General features: G+C 42.0%; 1 protein-coding gene across 4 annotated transcripts in view; it reads left to right on the top strand.

Moving 5' to 3' along the window:
- ARHGAP21 (Rho GTPase activating protein 21) overlaps nt 1-9,446 on the top strand; it is a 111,107-nt gene extending 101,661 nt beyond the window's left edge. For all 4 annotated transcript variants that reach the window (XM_065666595.1, XM_065666593.1, XM_065666594.1 and 1 more), the window contains 10 exons: nt 183-325; nt 420-575; nt 678-756; nt 1,282-1,355; nt 1,439-1,528; nt 3,520-3,645; nt 3,846-3,887; nt 4,201-4,306; nt 6,077-6,108; nt 6,868-9,446. In XM_065666595.1, the coding sequence (XP_065522667.1) occupies nt 183-325; nt 420-575; nt 678-756; nt 1,282-1,355; nt 1,439-1,528; nt 3,520-3,645; nt 3,846-3,887; nt 4,201-4,306; nt 6,077-6,108; nt 6,868-8,601 (2,582 nt within the window). In that variant the 3' untranslated portion in view covers nt 8,602-9,446. The remainder of the gene's footprint in view (nt 1-182; nt 326-419; nt 576-677; nt 757-1,281; nt 1,356-1,438; nt 1,529-3,519; nt 3,646-3,845; nt 3,888-4,200; nt 4,307-6,076; nt 6,109-6,867) is intronic.
- Nucleotides 9,447-14,900: the final 5,454 nt, after the last annotated feature.

Raw genomic sequence — 14,900 nt, 5'->3', positions numbered from 1 at the left:
TAAGGCAGACGAATGTTTAGTTATCTGTTGCAGGAAGCCAGGCAAATGAAAGAGGTCAAAATGCAGTAGGTGTCACTTGATCTTTGAAAATCTGTTAACCTGTATTCACCGTGGTTTTTGTGACTTAATCTTCTTGTTTTCTTTTTTTATATTTGTGTTTGCATTATACTAACAACAAAAAGATGAGACAAGCCCACCAAAGGATAAGGGAACATGGAGAAAAGGCATTCCGAGCATTATGAGGAAGACATTTGAAAAGAAGCCATCTGCTGTAGGAACATTTGGTGTTAGACTAGATGACTGCCCCCCAGCTCATACCAACAAAGTATGGAAAAATAATTTTGCTTTCCATTGTGATTGTAAAACACTTTTTGTATGAATTATTTTAAAATGTGTATATAACTTCGCTTTTTCTTCAGTATATTCCGCTGATTGTTGATATATGCTGCAAACTGGTTGAAGAAAGAGGTCTTGAATACACAGGTATTTACAGAGTTCCTGGAAATAATGCTGCCATCTCAAGTATGCAAGAAGAGCTCAACAAAGGAATGACTGACATTGATGTTCATGACGATGTAAGTCTTAGATCACACTATTTCCAGGTTGAACTGCCAAAAACTTCTGGTTGTGTTGTGATTATAGAAATATAAAGCATGTCTGTTCTTCTAAATGTGTAGAAATGGCGAGACTTGAATGTGATAAGCAGTTTGTTGAAGTCGTTCTTCAGAAAGCTCCCAGAGCCCCTTTTTACCAATGGTAAGTTGTTTACATTATGTTGTTTACATTGTTGATTGCATTTAGGAATTATCATTGATCAAGGTGTCTTACAACTTTCAGATGGTTTGAGAGAATATCCAGTCAAATCCTCTAATAAAGGCCCCTTTCCTCCTTAAAGAGCAGGGAGTCATGGTGATTATAGAGCTTAAAAACGAGAGCTGTAGATAGAATTTCTCTGATGATGAAAGAATTACGAATTTGGGAAAAAAAGCCGGAGTAAAATTTGCAATTTTATTGTTGCAATATTCTATGAAAGCTGGGTTTTTTTCCCCATTGTCATCATCTGTTTTATACAGTCTAAGAGGCCGATTCATGACTCGCAAAGGCCGTTCACAAATATGTCTCTGTGTGTTACCTGTATTTTGGGAAAGGAGGCTGGGTAGTGGTGTTTATATATATGCATACATATATATATATATATATATATATATATATATATATATACACACACACATACCTATATATATGAGCTCACATATGATTAATTTCTGCTTTCATTAACAGACAAATACGCAGATTTTATAGATGCCAATAGAAAAGAAGATCCTGTTGAGCGTCTGAAAACACTGAAGAGACTGGTAAGCTGAAGTCATGTGCTGTAGGTGCACTACAAAATTAGCATTAAATGTTTCATGTTCTGAATAGTAATTGTTTGTTTCAGATTCATGATTTACCTGAACATCATTATGAGACTCTCAAGTTCCTTTCTGCACACCTGAAGACAGTAGCAGAGAACTCAGAAAAGAACAAGGTATCCAGAAGCAGAAGTATGGTGTTTATTTCATTCATTAAGCATGGGGTTTGTGCAGGAATAGTTCTATTAAGTGGTAATGTATTACTGTAGACAAGGTTAAGATCTTCACTATGTTGAGGAGATTTTTGGGTTAGACTACGGACTCCTGAAAAATACGCACCTGTTCAGTGTGAATTAAGTTAATTTAAGCTGGTATTAATTCCTGTGTGAATAACTACCTATATCCTAAATTTATCCTGAAGTCTGTAAATTTCATATAATCTCATCTAGACACCAATAAGAGTGTGCTTGGGCAGGACACAGGTGAATGTCTGTGACATGAATGAACCTGTCATGAATGAGGCTATCACACCAGCTTTGTGTGAAGTCTGGGTTCCTGGACAGTTGAGTTAATTTTTGAGACTAGGACTTGCTGTAATTACTCAAATATTTGATAACACTGTAGATGGTGGTTTGGCTGGTTTTATGAATGAAAATTCATTAATATAAAGGGTGGTAGTTCACCCCTACAGGGTCTTAATCAACTACTAAGAGTAGCTTTTTGTCATTTCCATGGGGTGGGGAAGAGTTTGCGTTAAGTGCTTCTGTGAACGCTATAACCCTGCAGTAAATGCAAATAATAGTATCCCCTTTTTTTAGCTCTTAAGGGAGGGGTAGCTGAGTGCAAAGCTGTGCACAATATGAGTGTGCTTATGGATGCTTACCTAAGGGCAGTTAACATGGTGTCTTGTTACTTGGCTACCAATGTGCAAGGTACAGAAAAAAATTTAATGTGATTGATACAGTATAGAGGAACCTATGTCCAATCTTAAATCATTTAAAAGATCAGAAAATGCCTCAGTTCAGATGAATATGGTTGGTTCCAACATCAGTTATGCAAATAATACCTTCTAGCTAAATATAAAAATTTGTATGTGTGTATATAAAAAAATATTTAACAAATTATAACCTGTAGTGGAATTATAGCTGCCATTGTAAGGAGATGTTGGTAAATGCCATTTTTAGGTATAATGCCTAAAGCAAGCATTTTATTTATCATTTTAAGGTTTTGGTGGGCTGTATAAATGTTTAAATAATGTTAAGATTATAGAGTATATAAGGCTAGATAGGTGAGGTGATACTATAATTGTATGAATTGTCAAAGGCCATAATTCAGGTCAAAGTGAGCATGAGGGGCTTGTGTTGAGTTTGCGGCTTCCTTCTGGTAAGCACAAGGACCTTGCCTCCTGTATATTACTGGTCTATCGTATGTCACAACAATAAACTATGTCAGAAGAGTAAGCAAAAGTAGAAGGTAAGTATTCTGTTGACGCTTTCTTGGAATTATTTGTCAGAGATGTAACATTAAAAGTGAACTAAGTGGATGATTAACGTTATGACATGATCGCATAACTCTTGAGTCTGTATCATGAATGGGTGAGTTGGGTGTATGATGTTGGTTGCTACCGCCTCTTCCAAACTGGATGCGAATTGAATGAACTCTTTGTCAGTAAACACAATGCAGCATTTGATTACCAGCTCAGTTTTCTTATGTGCCATGTAAACATTTTCAGGGAGGAAAAAAAAAAAAAAGAGAAGTACCAATGCCTTTTTATATGAAAAAGTAATAATTTTAGAACATCAGTGTTTCTAAACAAAACAAATAGTCTTTACGGGGAAAAAAAACAAAGTTCTGCTGCAAGTGTGAAGAATATTTCAGTGTTCTTGATTTTTCTCTGCTTGTTGGACCTGTTTACTTGCAATGAGTTAAGGAAGGCTGAATTCTGAATTGCAGAAATGTTGGAAGCATGGATTGCAGCTGTGTGTAGAAGAGATTTAGTGTAATGTAGCATGATACCTGAGTCAGTAATGTGTTTTTTAAAACCTTTTCTTTATCGTTACTTAAAATAGCTCTCAGATATGTTAATAGTGTTATATTATTGTACTTTGACCATATTATTGTATTTTCTCATTATAAATGTGTAACATGGAAATATTTCATTTCTTAGATGGAGCCAAGAAACCTGGCAATAGTGTTTGGTCCAACACTTGTGAGGACATCTGATGATAACATGACACACATGGTTACGCACATGCCAGACCAATATAAAATTGTAGAAACACTCATTCAAAAAGTAAGTGGATGCATTTCATTATTTACAAAATAAGTTCGTACACAGATCGACCAGCTTTTCTCTCATGGGGCCAGTTTGGATCTGGTATTTATCTGCCCAACTCCAGGATTATCATTTTTAGTAATGTCCATGTCTGATTGTTCCACATTTGGGTTTTGTGTTTCCTGTGGGGTTTTCACCTTTTTTATTTTAAATCGTAGCATGACTGGTTTTTCACAGAAGATGATGCTGAAGAACCTCTTGTAAGTATTGTCTCGTAAATATTTGTGCTCTAATGATCTTAGTTTAGAATCTGCTTCTGCTGCCTCTAGAATGTCTTTATATTTCTTACTACATCGCTGTATGGTTTTCTCTTCAGAAGCAGTCCTTGCAGTGATGATTTTTTTTTTTTTTTAATACAATCATTCGTTTTAAAAACATAAAGCAAAATGGGAAAATAAGAACACATGAGGAAAGTGTGTCCTCAGGTGAATAATGCAGTTTTCTAAATGCTATTGAATGGTAATGAACTATTTGTGAAACGATGATGAAGAGATCTTTGTTTATTAACTGTAGACAGCAGTTCATGAGGAAAACACTGTAGAATCTCAGCCAGTGCCAAACATAGATCATTTACTCACCAACATTGGAAGAACGGGAGTATCTCCTGGAGACGTATCAGGTAACTCTGCCTGGACAGTGTTAGTCCATAGGCTAGAATAACCTACCCTGTTACCTCACTGTAACTCTCTCTTCCTATTTTCTTTCACTAATAAACTGTTTTTCTCTTTTTTTCAAAAGATCATTAACACTTCTTAAAGACTTGATGATTTATCATGCATGAAATAATTTGGAAAACTTTGTGTAACAGGAATATAATCATTAAAAGATGAGGCTTGCGCATACTGTTTTATTTATTCACAGTAACCCATGCAATCATCATCGTGAGGTGAAGCAGATATGCTGCTGTAAAGTGGTTTGTTGTGATGGCAGACTGATCTTCAGTGGTGTTCTGATATTGCTCCTTCCCAACGTTAGGAATGCAAAAAAATTGAGTTATGTTTTCTTGTCAAGTGATGGACACTTTAATAAGTATGTTGCAGTATGTCTCTATACTAAAGCTGATTTCCTTCTGTTTATAAATGCCAACCTCTTTTGTGGCTAAGGACAAGCATTGCAGGCTCTTTTTTGGTGACTTTTTCCCTTCTTCCCTTCACTATACTGTTGCATTAACCCAGCATGTTGAATCCCACAAATGTTTCCCCTTCGTCTCTAGCTTTTGTTTCAGTTTTCAAAGGGTTGTCCAGCACTTACTGAAACAGTCACTTTATACTGATGTTGTAACAGGCGAAGTGGGAGGAGTCTATCACACGGTGATGTCATTAGTGGACTCTGTGATGTCACTGATGGACAGCTGGAACTGTAGGAAGAAGGAGGACTGTTGCCCACACTGTAGCTGCCTTGTCTGCAGAAACCCCCGTTTCTTGTAAATGGAAATTAAAACAAAAGGTTGATCTGTGCTGTAAATTTTCTTTCAAGAGTATTTTAAACAGATCAATGCTACTTTTTAAAAGTTTTTCTGCTGTTCTTGTTATCTCTGAAGCAGACCCTGAGGAGAAATAGCATGGTATGGTCTACCAGTCTTTCTAGTCATAAAGCATTAGCCATGTGTCAAAAAGGGGTGTGGCAGGGGGCTCAGCTCTTTCTTCCTAGGGAAAAAGTCCCTAAAGGTGGAACACATTCAAGTTTACATTTTTTTAGTCATTGCGCTAGCCCCTTCCTACCCCCTTTGTAATTGTATAATCTTGGGTTTTGCGAGACAGTGAAACTATGGTGTCCATTTTTCATTTCATATTAGCGCTTGTTACAGAAAAGTACAAAACTGGTAGCTGCTGAAATCTAGCCAACTTAAAAATGCAATATTGCCTATTCATAGTCAGAGGTGGAGAGAGATGTGTGATTTGGGTCTTACACACAAAATATGACCTAATTCCTTTAAAAACTCACAAAAAGAATATGACTACATGAATCATGATTTGTACCTAGGGCAGCCAACGGTACGTTCAGTTTTGCTTTGTGTATCCTGAATCTCAGGAGAGTACACAGTATGATCTTGAAAAGGTCTCTCAGCTGCGGTTTTGCAGAGGCTATACACTTAAAACATTGAATAAACATTAGTATTTCTGTTTTTTTATTTAGAAGAACAGGGCTCCTTTGCCATTCCTGTCATTGAGCTGGTTCTGCCTACAATTCACAGCATCCTTTCATGGCGGTGGCTTTCTGTGGTGCAGCTTGCATCTTTGTGAGCTCTGACTATTCACTCTGTTCTGGTTTTATTTGCTTCACATTTTGTTCTGTGCTTGTCTTTTTCCATAAGTCCAGCATTGTCTGTAGCAACAGCAAAAAAATTGCGCAGAACTGAGCAGAATTGTCTTTTTCAATTTTTCCGCAGATTCAGCTACTAGTGACTCTGCAAAATCTAAGGTAAATAATTTTGTGAAATGACGTAGTTACAAGCTTCTGAAATCTGTTAGATATTTGCTTGCTTTACTGTATCACTTAGGTGTGCAATACAGAACTTACGTGGGTTTGTTTTAAAAAGTGGTAATACTGTTTTCTCGTCAAATAATTTTGAAGTGTTACATTGGAAAAGTATCACTTGTTCGCAGTTAGCTGCATCTGCCAGAGCAGTCAGCTGCACACGTAAACAGCTTTGTTCCATGCTGTTGCAATTGGGAGCTCTTACCTCCTTTCTGCACCTCATTCAGTAGAGATAAATGTATATAGTATGTTCCCTGTCATTGTTGGCATACTACTTAGTCCCAGACAGTATTTGGTTTTCACTAGTTCACTGGGAAAAGTGTATGTAGAATTTAGCCTTTACTTCCTCCGAAAGTAGTAGCTCCTCTTCTTATAGGAAGCAGTTTTTGTTGCAAACAAGTCATGCAAAGGTTGTCTTCCTGTAATGGAGCCCGCTTTATTAGTCTGTCAGAAACTGCATATATAAACCAGACTTCATTAAGTTGAAGGGATTCAGGTAAAAAGTGGAATTCTCAGGAAGCAAATTTACTTTTGGGGCAATGTCATGTAGACTACTGAAAGAGCATGGAAATACTTCCTGAATATTTCCTGAACAAGACTTACCTGCTGTGAAACTCAGGATGTGTTTTTACTAAGCTCAGGCTAACAAATGTTTCTTTGTGATTTCTAATCATGCTCTCTACTTTCCTTTTTCTTTAACAGGGTTCTTGGGGTTCTGGAAAGGATCAGTATAGCAAGGAACTGCTTGTGTCCTCCATATTTGCAGCAGCTAGTCGCAAGCGGAAAAAAACAAAAGAGAAACCGCAACCAAGCAGTTCAGAGGATGAGTTGGATAATGTGTTTTTCAAGAAGGAGCTTGCAGAACAATCTCGTGGTGACACGACAAAAGAGGACATAGCTAAAGGGGAATATGAAAGAGAGCGAGACACAGGGAGAAAACAGAGGATGTTTGTCCTGAAGGAAAAAGAGAACAGCAGTAAAAAAGATGTGAATGTTGTAAAGGACGAAAAGAAGTCATTAAAGAAAGAAAGTATCCTGTTGGAGGAACCTTCACTGCCTTACCATGAAAAATGTACAAAATCACCGAATCTCAGCTGTTTGCAAACCACGCAGAAGAATAACCTAAAAATGCCTATTTCACAATCTTCTTCCCAGGTTGAAGAGACAGTGTCTGACTCTGGCACTATGCTAAGCACTTCCTCCCAGGCTTCCCAGCACAAATACTCATGCAAAAAAGTAGCCAGCCCTGAAGTTAAACACAAGGAGTTTTTAGCAGCTGATGTCAGTTCCATCACCTCAGATTATTCAACTACTTCATCTACTATGTGTCTGACTGGTTTGGATGTCAGTATGCTGAGCCCTGAGGTACAGTCAGTGACAGAAAGCAAGGGAGAAGATGCTGATGATGAAAGAAGTGAATTGATCAGCGAAGGGCGCCCTATGGAGACGGACAGTGAAAGTGACTTCCCTGTCTTTGCCACCAGTGTTGCTGCTGAAAGGCTGTCCAAGGGGAAGGTTGCAGAAGTGGTAAAGACCAGTCGGAGGAACTCTGAAGAAAGCGAAGTAAGTTGTACTGAGGGAAGTTCAACACCAAAGTTAGAGAGTCGCAGACTTTTTAGCTCACACAAACTTATTGAATGTGATACACTGTCTAGGAGAAAGTCTGCACGACACAAAACGGACAGCGAGTGTTCAGGAGATGCGAAGAGTGAGAAGGACTTGCCTACTGTGACCAAAATGTTTGACATAATGAAAAAAGGAAGATCAACAAGCAGTTTAGCTACGTCAGCCAGAAGTGAAGCTGACAAACAAGAACCTACCTGGAGGCTAAAAATCACAGATAGGTTAAAGCTGCGACTCAAGTCATCTGCAGATGACATGTTTGGAGTTGGGAATCAAAAAGCTAACTCTGCAGAGACCGCAAAGAGAAAAAACATCAGGCGAAGGCATACGCTTGGAGGACAGAGGGATTTCGCTGAAATAAGTGTCCTGAATGTTTGGAAAGCTCAAGAGCCAAGTCAAAATAGAGAGAGAGAATCTGAGCTTTCAGCTGTGAATCGGTTGAAGCCCAAATGTCCAGCACAGGACCTCTCGATCTCAGACTGGCTTGCACGAGAACGTTTACGCACTAGCACAACTGACCTTAATACGGGTGAAACTGGAAAGCCCAGACTTGAGAACACTAGCTTAGCAGACGCATCAAAGGTAGATCTGCCTTTATCTGCAGAGATGCAGGCAGATGAAGGCAGTTCTTCCAGCAGCTTGACTTTAATTAACAGAACACCACCTTCGGGACCATTTCCACCACCAGACCAGGTAAATGGTGAAAATTACCAGAACGTGAACAAAAACAACTTTAGCCCAGCAGTTGATGCGCATCCTCATAAACTGTCTGGGGCCCAAGTGGTAAGATCTCGATTCTACCAGTATCTTTGAAATGGGGAGATATGTCCACTACAGCAATTCATTAACTTACTGTTACACTTCCCAGTAACTCTGTGTGTGTGTGTGTGTGTGTGTGTGTGTGTGTGTACATATATATATATTTTCCTGTACTGTTGTTGTTATGCAGCCTTCATTTGGGCTGGTTTCATCAATATGCTCTGTGGAACGTCTTCACAGTGCATTACCACAGCCAGAAGAACACTAAAGTTAAAGTATATATATATATTTTAAGAAAAAGTATATTTGATGGCTGCATACAAATGTTGAACAAAGCATCTGATGCAACATGCTGTGTAGTGTATACATGGTTTTCTGACTGAGAGTTGGCCTGGCATTAGTATGCAGAAAAATTGTTCTTTTGGTTTAGTCACTAACAAGTGCCTCATCATAAATTCATTTGGTTTGTTAGGGTGCCATATTGTTAAATTAGAGAAACTTATTACAAACAAATGAATGCATTTTACTGTTAACGAGTTTCATGACATTTTACAAATGTTAACACAGGTGGCTACAGAGCTTCCATTCCTTAGGCATTCCAGTAAATATTGGAGTTTTATATTTCCAATTTTAATACAGATTTTGAGTTTTATGTGACTTGAATTTTTAATCTTTCTGTAAAATAAGTAACTTAAATGTACATATTACATGTGTATCTTTTCTTCAGATACCAGATTTGATATAAATGTTGTAACATAGGCGTGTAGATAGTGGATACTGGATGGAACTGGTTTCTTTTATTGAGAATATAATTCTGCATGAAGACCTAATGAATCCAAACCTGTATCATGCCTGTGTGCATACCCACTTAAACACTGGAAATAAAATTGTTTTGGTGACTCTTTGCATGATGTGAATTCATTCTAACAGATGCTTACAAGTCGCAGTTGGCAGCTGCTCTTGGGATCACAAAACTGGCTGTTACTCCTGCGGGAAGGGTGCTTCTCTTTAAAGCCTTTTGTTTGTGGGGCAGCGTTGTGGAGGTTGGCATGTGAGACACTCATTTGGATAAGTATTTTCATCTTGATATATAATCTGATTCTAAGGTATGTGGCAAGTCAGTTTATGGTTAGTATGTGGGGTTTATCCATAAACATGTCTGTGATTGTCACCAGATCATAACAAGAGGGTACCAGTATATGCCAGTCAAAAGAGCACTGTAGGATGGGTCTTGGACTTTTTATAGTTTTAGCTATGAATGTGAGTTTCTGGCCTAAAACCCTTCTCTCTGTGAACTCTCTACCAGTTATATTTTTTTCTTATGTTTTCTGGCACACCTGTTTGAAAACAAAGCAGATGTTCATCACTTTGGGTATTCCTATGTCTTGCACTGTCACTTGGTAGAGGATTAAACCTATATCAATAGTAAGTAAGCAATGAACATCATGAGCATAGAAAAAATTCATGCATGTGTTCGTTAACTGCAAAGAGAAGTAATTAGAGTAACCAGGATGCGTAGGATGACACCATTTTAAGCAGACTTTGTTTCTTTCCAGAGTGACTGTAACAGTCACATGCTTTCATCTGCTGTGGTTTTGATCCTTGTGAGAAACATTATAAAAATGGGCTGTGAAGAAAAGCATTGGATACAACAACTGAGATCTGTGGAAGTTCTCACCACGTAATTGTGTGCAGCTAGTACCGGCTCACATAAAGATGAGTCATGTTGTTGTGGTCTTTTTGCAAACTAAAATGTCTTTTTCCCTGCCTCCTCCTCTCCCCAAGCGAAGAGGAAGCTGGTGCATTAGCAATGTTTGTGTATGCAGTGCAAGGAAGGATGGGTATGATTTATGAAACACAGACTAATTAATGATGATTTTTGCTGCAGTCCTAATAGTAGTGTATTTGAACATGGGATTTCAAACTGTGGTGCTGCAGGGCCTCAGTACTGCTGTTCATCAGCACATCGTATTTACCAGAGGCGTTATTTTTTGCCATCAGTAGTCTCAGAAGCTTGTTTGTGTGTGCTGAGCATCTACAGCAAGTCGCGGGGGGTTTCTCAGTAAAGCAGTACACTAAACAGAGGCATGTACAGGGTCCTGGGGGTCTGTATTCTGATCTTACAGCCAATTTGATGATCAAGTTAATTTTCACTCTGTTGTGTTTATAGATAACAAATTATTTAAACTCCTGAATCCAGATGCTTGGTGGCCAACTCTTAGGCTTGAGAACATAAACTTCTAATTTATTCACTGCAATAGGGCACAAGATCTTTGGAAAAAGTAGGAAACAGCCACAAGACAGGAGTTGGCTGACAGTGCTACAGGGACAAATTTCAGGTCTTGGCAGCCTCCATGGTGTTATCTGCTGCTGCATTGGCAGAATTGAAGCTGCAGAGCAGTTGCAGGAACTGTGGGAGAAGTCATGGACATCCGAGGGGGCGTAAGGAAAGGGATCATGGCAGTTGCTGCCTTGCCTTTGCCATGTACATCAGGTCTTGGGGGAGAAAGCAGGGATGGAAAGAATCTCTGGGGAAGCACTTGACTTGAAGGAGAGACGCAGAGAGCAATCTGTTGGGAGCATCAGAGAGGAGATGACCGGGCTCCACCTGAAGAAAGTGGCATGTGGCAATGCATCTGAGGCTGAGAAAACAGTGGTGCACATTCTGCTCTTTGGAGACTGCCAAGATTTGGAGCCACATTGAAGTCTGGCAGTTGAGGTGACATACATTTCTAGGAGCTGTTGCTATGCTCTGACATTAGGAGCTATTTTACCTGTGGGGCTTTTTACTCTGTGTGTGTATGGGGGGGATGGTTCGGTTTGGGTTGTTGGGGGGTTTTGTTTGGGATTTTTTGCTGGAGGTGACAGGATTGGGGAGTGTGGGCTTGGTTTTCATTTGTTCTTCCCCTCCCTTGGAAGAGAAGGGTGACAATCTGATGGACATGGGAAAGGAAATGTGTGTGCACAGTAGCCTGCCCTGACATGAATACTGTCAGTACCAGGATTTCCTCTGGAAGCTGGATCCAGTGGGCTGCGCAGCTCCAAAGGGTCACAGAGCAGTTGAGGTGGGCAGCGACCTCGGAATCCCCTCGTCCTGCCCCGGCCCAGGCTGATGCAACCAAAGCAGGTTGCTAAGGGCTGGGGCTGGTGGGTTTTGAGAGTCTCCAAGGGTGCTGGGTCCACCACGTGCCTGGGCCACCTCTGCCACTGGTTTGATCACACTTGCAGTTAAAAAGGAGCTCTTTTTAAATGTTGAAACAGAATTTCTTAAAACTTCCATTTATGGCCATGGGTTGGTTCTTGGTTTTATACTCGTCATCAGGATTCAAACTGGCTTGGAAAGTACTTTTGGTGTGAGGACTGTTTGGAGCTGTGTAGCTGCAAGTTTGTAGAAACAGGTCCAAGCCGAGAGCTGATGGAATAATGAAAGGATGAGCTGTGGTGGGAGCAATAGCGTTTGGATTTTTGAAATGGTTGTAAATGGCACTTCCTGTTTCTGTGGGGATTGGTGGTGTAATTTGAAATCCGTGTTCTGGGATCTGGTGGCTGGCACGTGCTGTACAACTGCTTTTTAAGACTCTAAAGGGCTTGTTATGGTCCCCACTAGTATGGCTCAGAGCACTGATAATGTGGAATTAACACATGGCCGCAGTCCAGGCAGTTTCTTAATTTCTTTTGCTCTGCTGCAGAGCTGAAGGAAGATCCTTTTCTGAACTGCACGTAAGGGTTTCATCCTGTCCACAGCATCTGGGAGAGCCTCTCTCCTCTTTGTCCAGGCAGGACAAAAGAGTTTGAAATGCGGCCTCCTCCGCTACAAAAAGCGAGGTCATTGCACCATCCTCATGTAGATGGTAACTGAGCAATTGACTGTGGCAGCCTGAGGAAAGAAGGGTGTAGGCTGTTGTGTGTCTGGGAGGGGGAACAGCTTGGAACAGACCTGCCACCACTAAAGCAGTGTGTGTACCTGCGCCTCACAGTCATGAGACTCTGAGTCTGCCTTCATTGTCTGTTAGCAAGCCTGTGAGTGTTCAAGCACGCAGGAAGAGCCGCCTCATAGTGCAGATCAGCTGGATTTTGGCCCTGTACATTTATAGGCAGAAATGTCTTGCACATCCTTCCTCTTCCCTGCTCTGTGTAGCCTCTTCTGCTCTGCCTTCCCATAGCTGTAGCCTGCCCAACACAGGGGCTTGGGGCTGTGTTTTGCTGCAGCCGCAGTCAGTCCTTGCCATCCCAGCCAGCTCGCACCCAGTGATGGCACTTGCTCTGCTATATAGTCGTGGGCTGGTTTGGACTACAACAGGCAGCAGGATGGTCCCATTCACCTTCCAGCTCCTCCCACCTCGAAAGGGAGCAGTGAGCTGCTTCACTACTGATTTTTCTGAGCAGTGAAGTCCCACCCTCAGAGAAACCATCTTTAAGTTGCCCAAGAGCTGGTAAAGCTTGATCTTAAGTTGCCTGTGCTGGAGTGCCCTGGTGACAGCAAAGATGGTGTTAAGCATGTCCCCTTTCTGAAGACAGCCAGCTGTGGGGAACACAGTTGGCCTCTCGCCTGCTATGGACTGCTCTGCTGGTGCTGAGCCCACTGCTGCAGTGGTAGCTGCAATTGCCCAGTAGCTTTGTCCCTAACTCGGGTTGCAGTACCCTCCACCAGAACTGCCTCTGCATAACAGGCTTACAGCGAGGAACTTGTCTCTTTCATCACTGGCCTGCACTGTTCCCTTCTGCATCCAAGGGATTTACTTACAGACTTGGTTTTCCTAAACACTCTGCCCAGTGTTCAGAAGCATCCGGGTGCTGAGCTACAGCCTGTGCGCAGCCCCCCACAGCCCGTGGGAGGGAAAGCCCCACACTTCATCGGCGTACAAGCAGGATGGGGAGGGAAGGGATGCGCCAGGGGTTCCTGCAGCGGTGGCTCCGCAGTGGGTTAATGGGTCTGAGCTGTGGTTGGTTTCCTGGCTGGTGAGTCACGGACGCGACAACACGTGGTGGCTGCTGTAAGACGTGCAGGGTGCAGGGTAGCTGGGGCCAGCAGTGGGTGTTGTGTTATGCTCACTCCCTGATGGAGATCTCCACCACCACAAGCAGCAATTACCTGTTGGGTACAGTGCTGCCTTGCTGCCTGCTGCACACCCAGCGACTGGGCAGGTTATTTATACAGCTCCTGTCCGCCTCCGAGTTCCGGCAGATAGGGAGGATGTGCTGTGAAGGCTGAGAGAAGCAGCAGCAGGAACAGTGCCAGAGCAGCTCCCGCAGGTGTGTGCTGCAGGGCAGAGCAAGGCCACGGCCAAGGGCTGCTGTCAGGGACCCTGCCCAAGTGCACAATGGCTGCAGATCAGGTATTAGCAAGTTCCTGGGTTTTGTTAAGTGTTGGATCCCGGGGCGATGTCTGACTGACAGTTTAAGAACAAAACCTCGCACAGCCAAGATATAGGTCAAACTGCGTATTTGGCTGTGTACTGTGAAGGAGATGCTCCTGGTGCTCTCTGGATTTTCTCTCTGTTGTATGGGGACATGCAATAGCCCTACCTGGTAACAAGATACGGCACTGGATCGGGCCAGTTCCCTTCAGAGCAAGGGAGCGATGTACTCGACACTTGAGAAAGTAGAACATACACTTGGAAAACGTGGGGGGTGCAATGTGGCAGAAGCTTTGGGGGGTTCTTCCCACCTAACTCAGCTGCTCACACGCCAGGCTTCAGAGCCACCGCTTTCCTGCACCTGGAAGGATCTGAGAAGTTCCCTTCAGCTGGATAGGGAACTATTGTCACTCAGTGGTCCAGGGTGAGCACTCTGCACTGTGCCTTATGCTTTGCTCCAGCTCTGGAGCCACCCAGCTTGTCCCAGGCTTGGCTCAAGGCCTGGCACTGGCTCTGCATGTACCTGGGGCTATCACTGGCATGGCAGCGGTGGGGCTGGCAGTCGGCAGGGCCCTGCTGGAATGAGGCTGTGTGTTGTGCTTATGAGGGGTGAGTTAATGTTTAGGTCCTTTAATTACTCCTGGGATGCTCCATCTGAGGGGGTCAGCCTGGAAATGACACTTTTAAGGCACTTCCCGTTTCACAAGGAGGAATAAAGCAAATACTTGGAGGTGGATGAGGTGATGGCTCAGTCAGCCAGCCAAAGATTTGGGTGCTTCTGGGGGTTCTTTACTAGTTTTCTAAACTGGAGTTCCAGCAATTGGCTTTTGTCCAAGTAAATCTGAAAGACCCCATTTTAAAATTAATACTTAGGGATGGCTTTAATCTGGGGCAAATAAAGTCATTTTCTCTCCTGCTGGTTTAGTGCTCTCAGGCAAACAGCTCAACAGCTAATTGAGACCATTAGAAAAGTTACCAGTGACAAAATACAAAATA

Source organism: Lathamus discolor, chromosome 2 (assembly GCF_037157495.1).
Source record: "Lathamus discolor isolate bLatDis1 chromosome 2, bLatDis1.hap1, whole genome shotgun sequence".
Classification (NCBI taxonomy): Eukaryota; Metazoa; Chordata; class Aves; order Psittaciformes; family Psittacidae; genus Lathamus; species Lathamus discolor.
The sequence above is the reverse complement of the archived record's forward strand: the minus strand, read 5'-3'. Positions and strand labels throughout refer to the sequence as shown.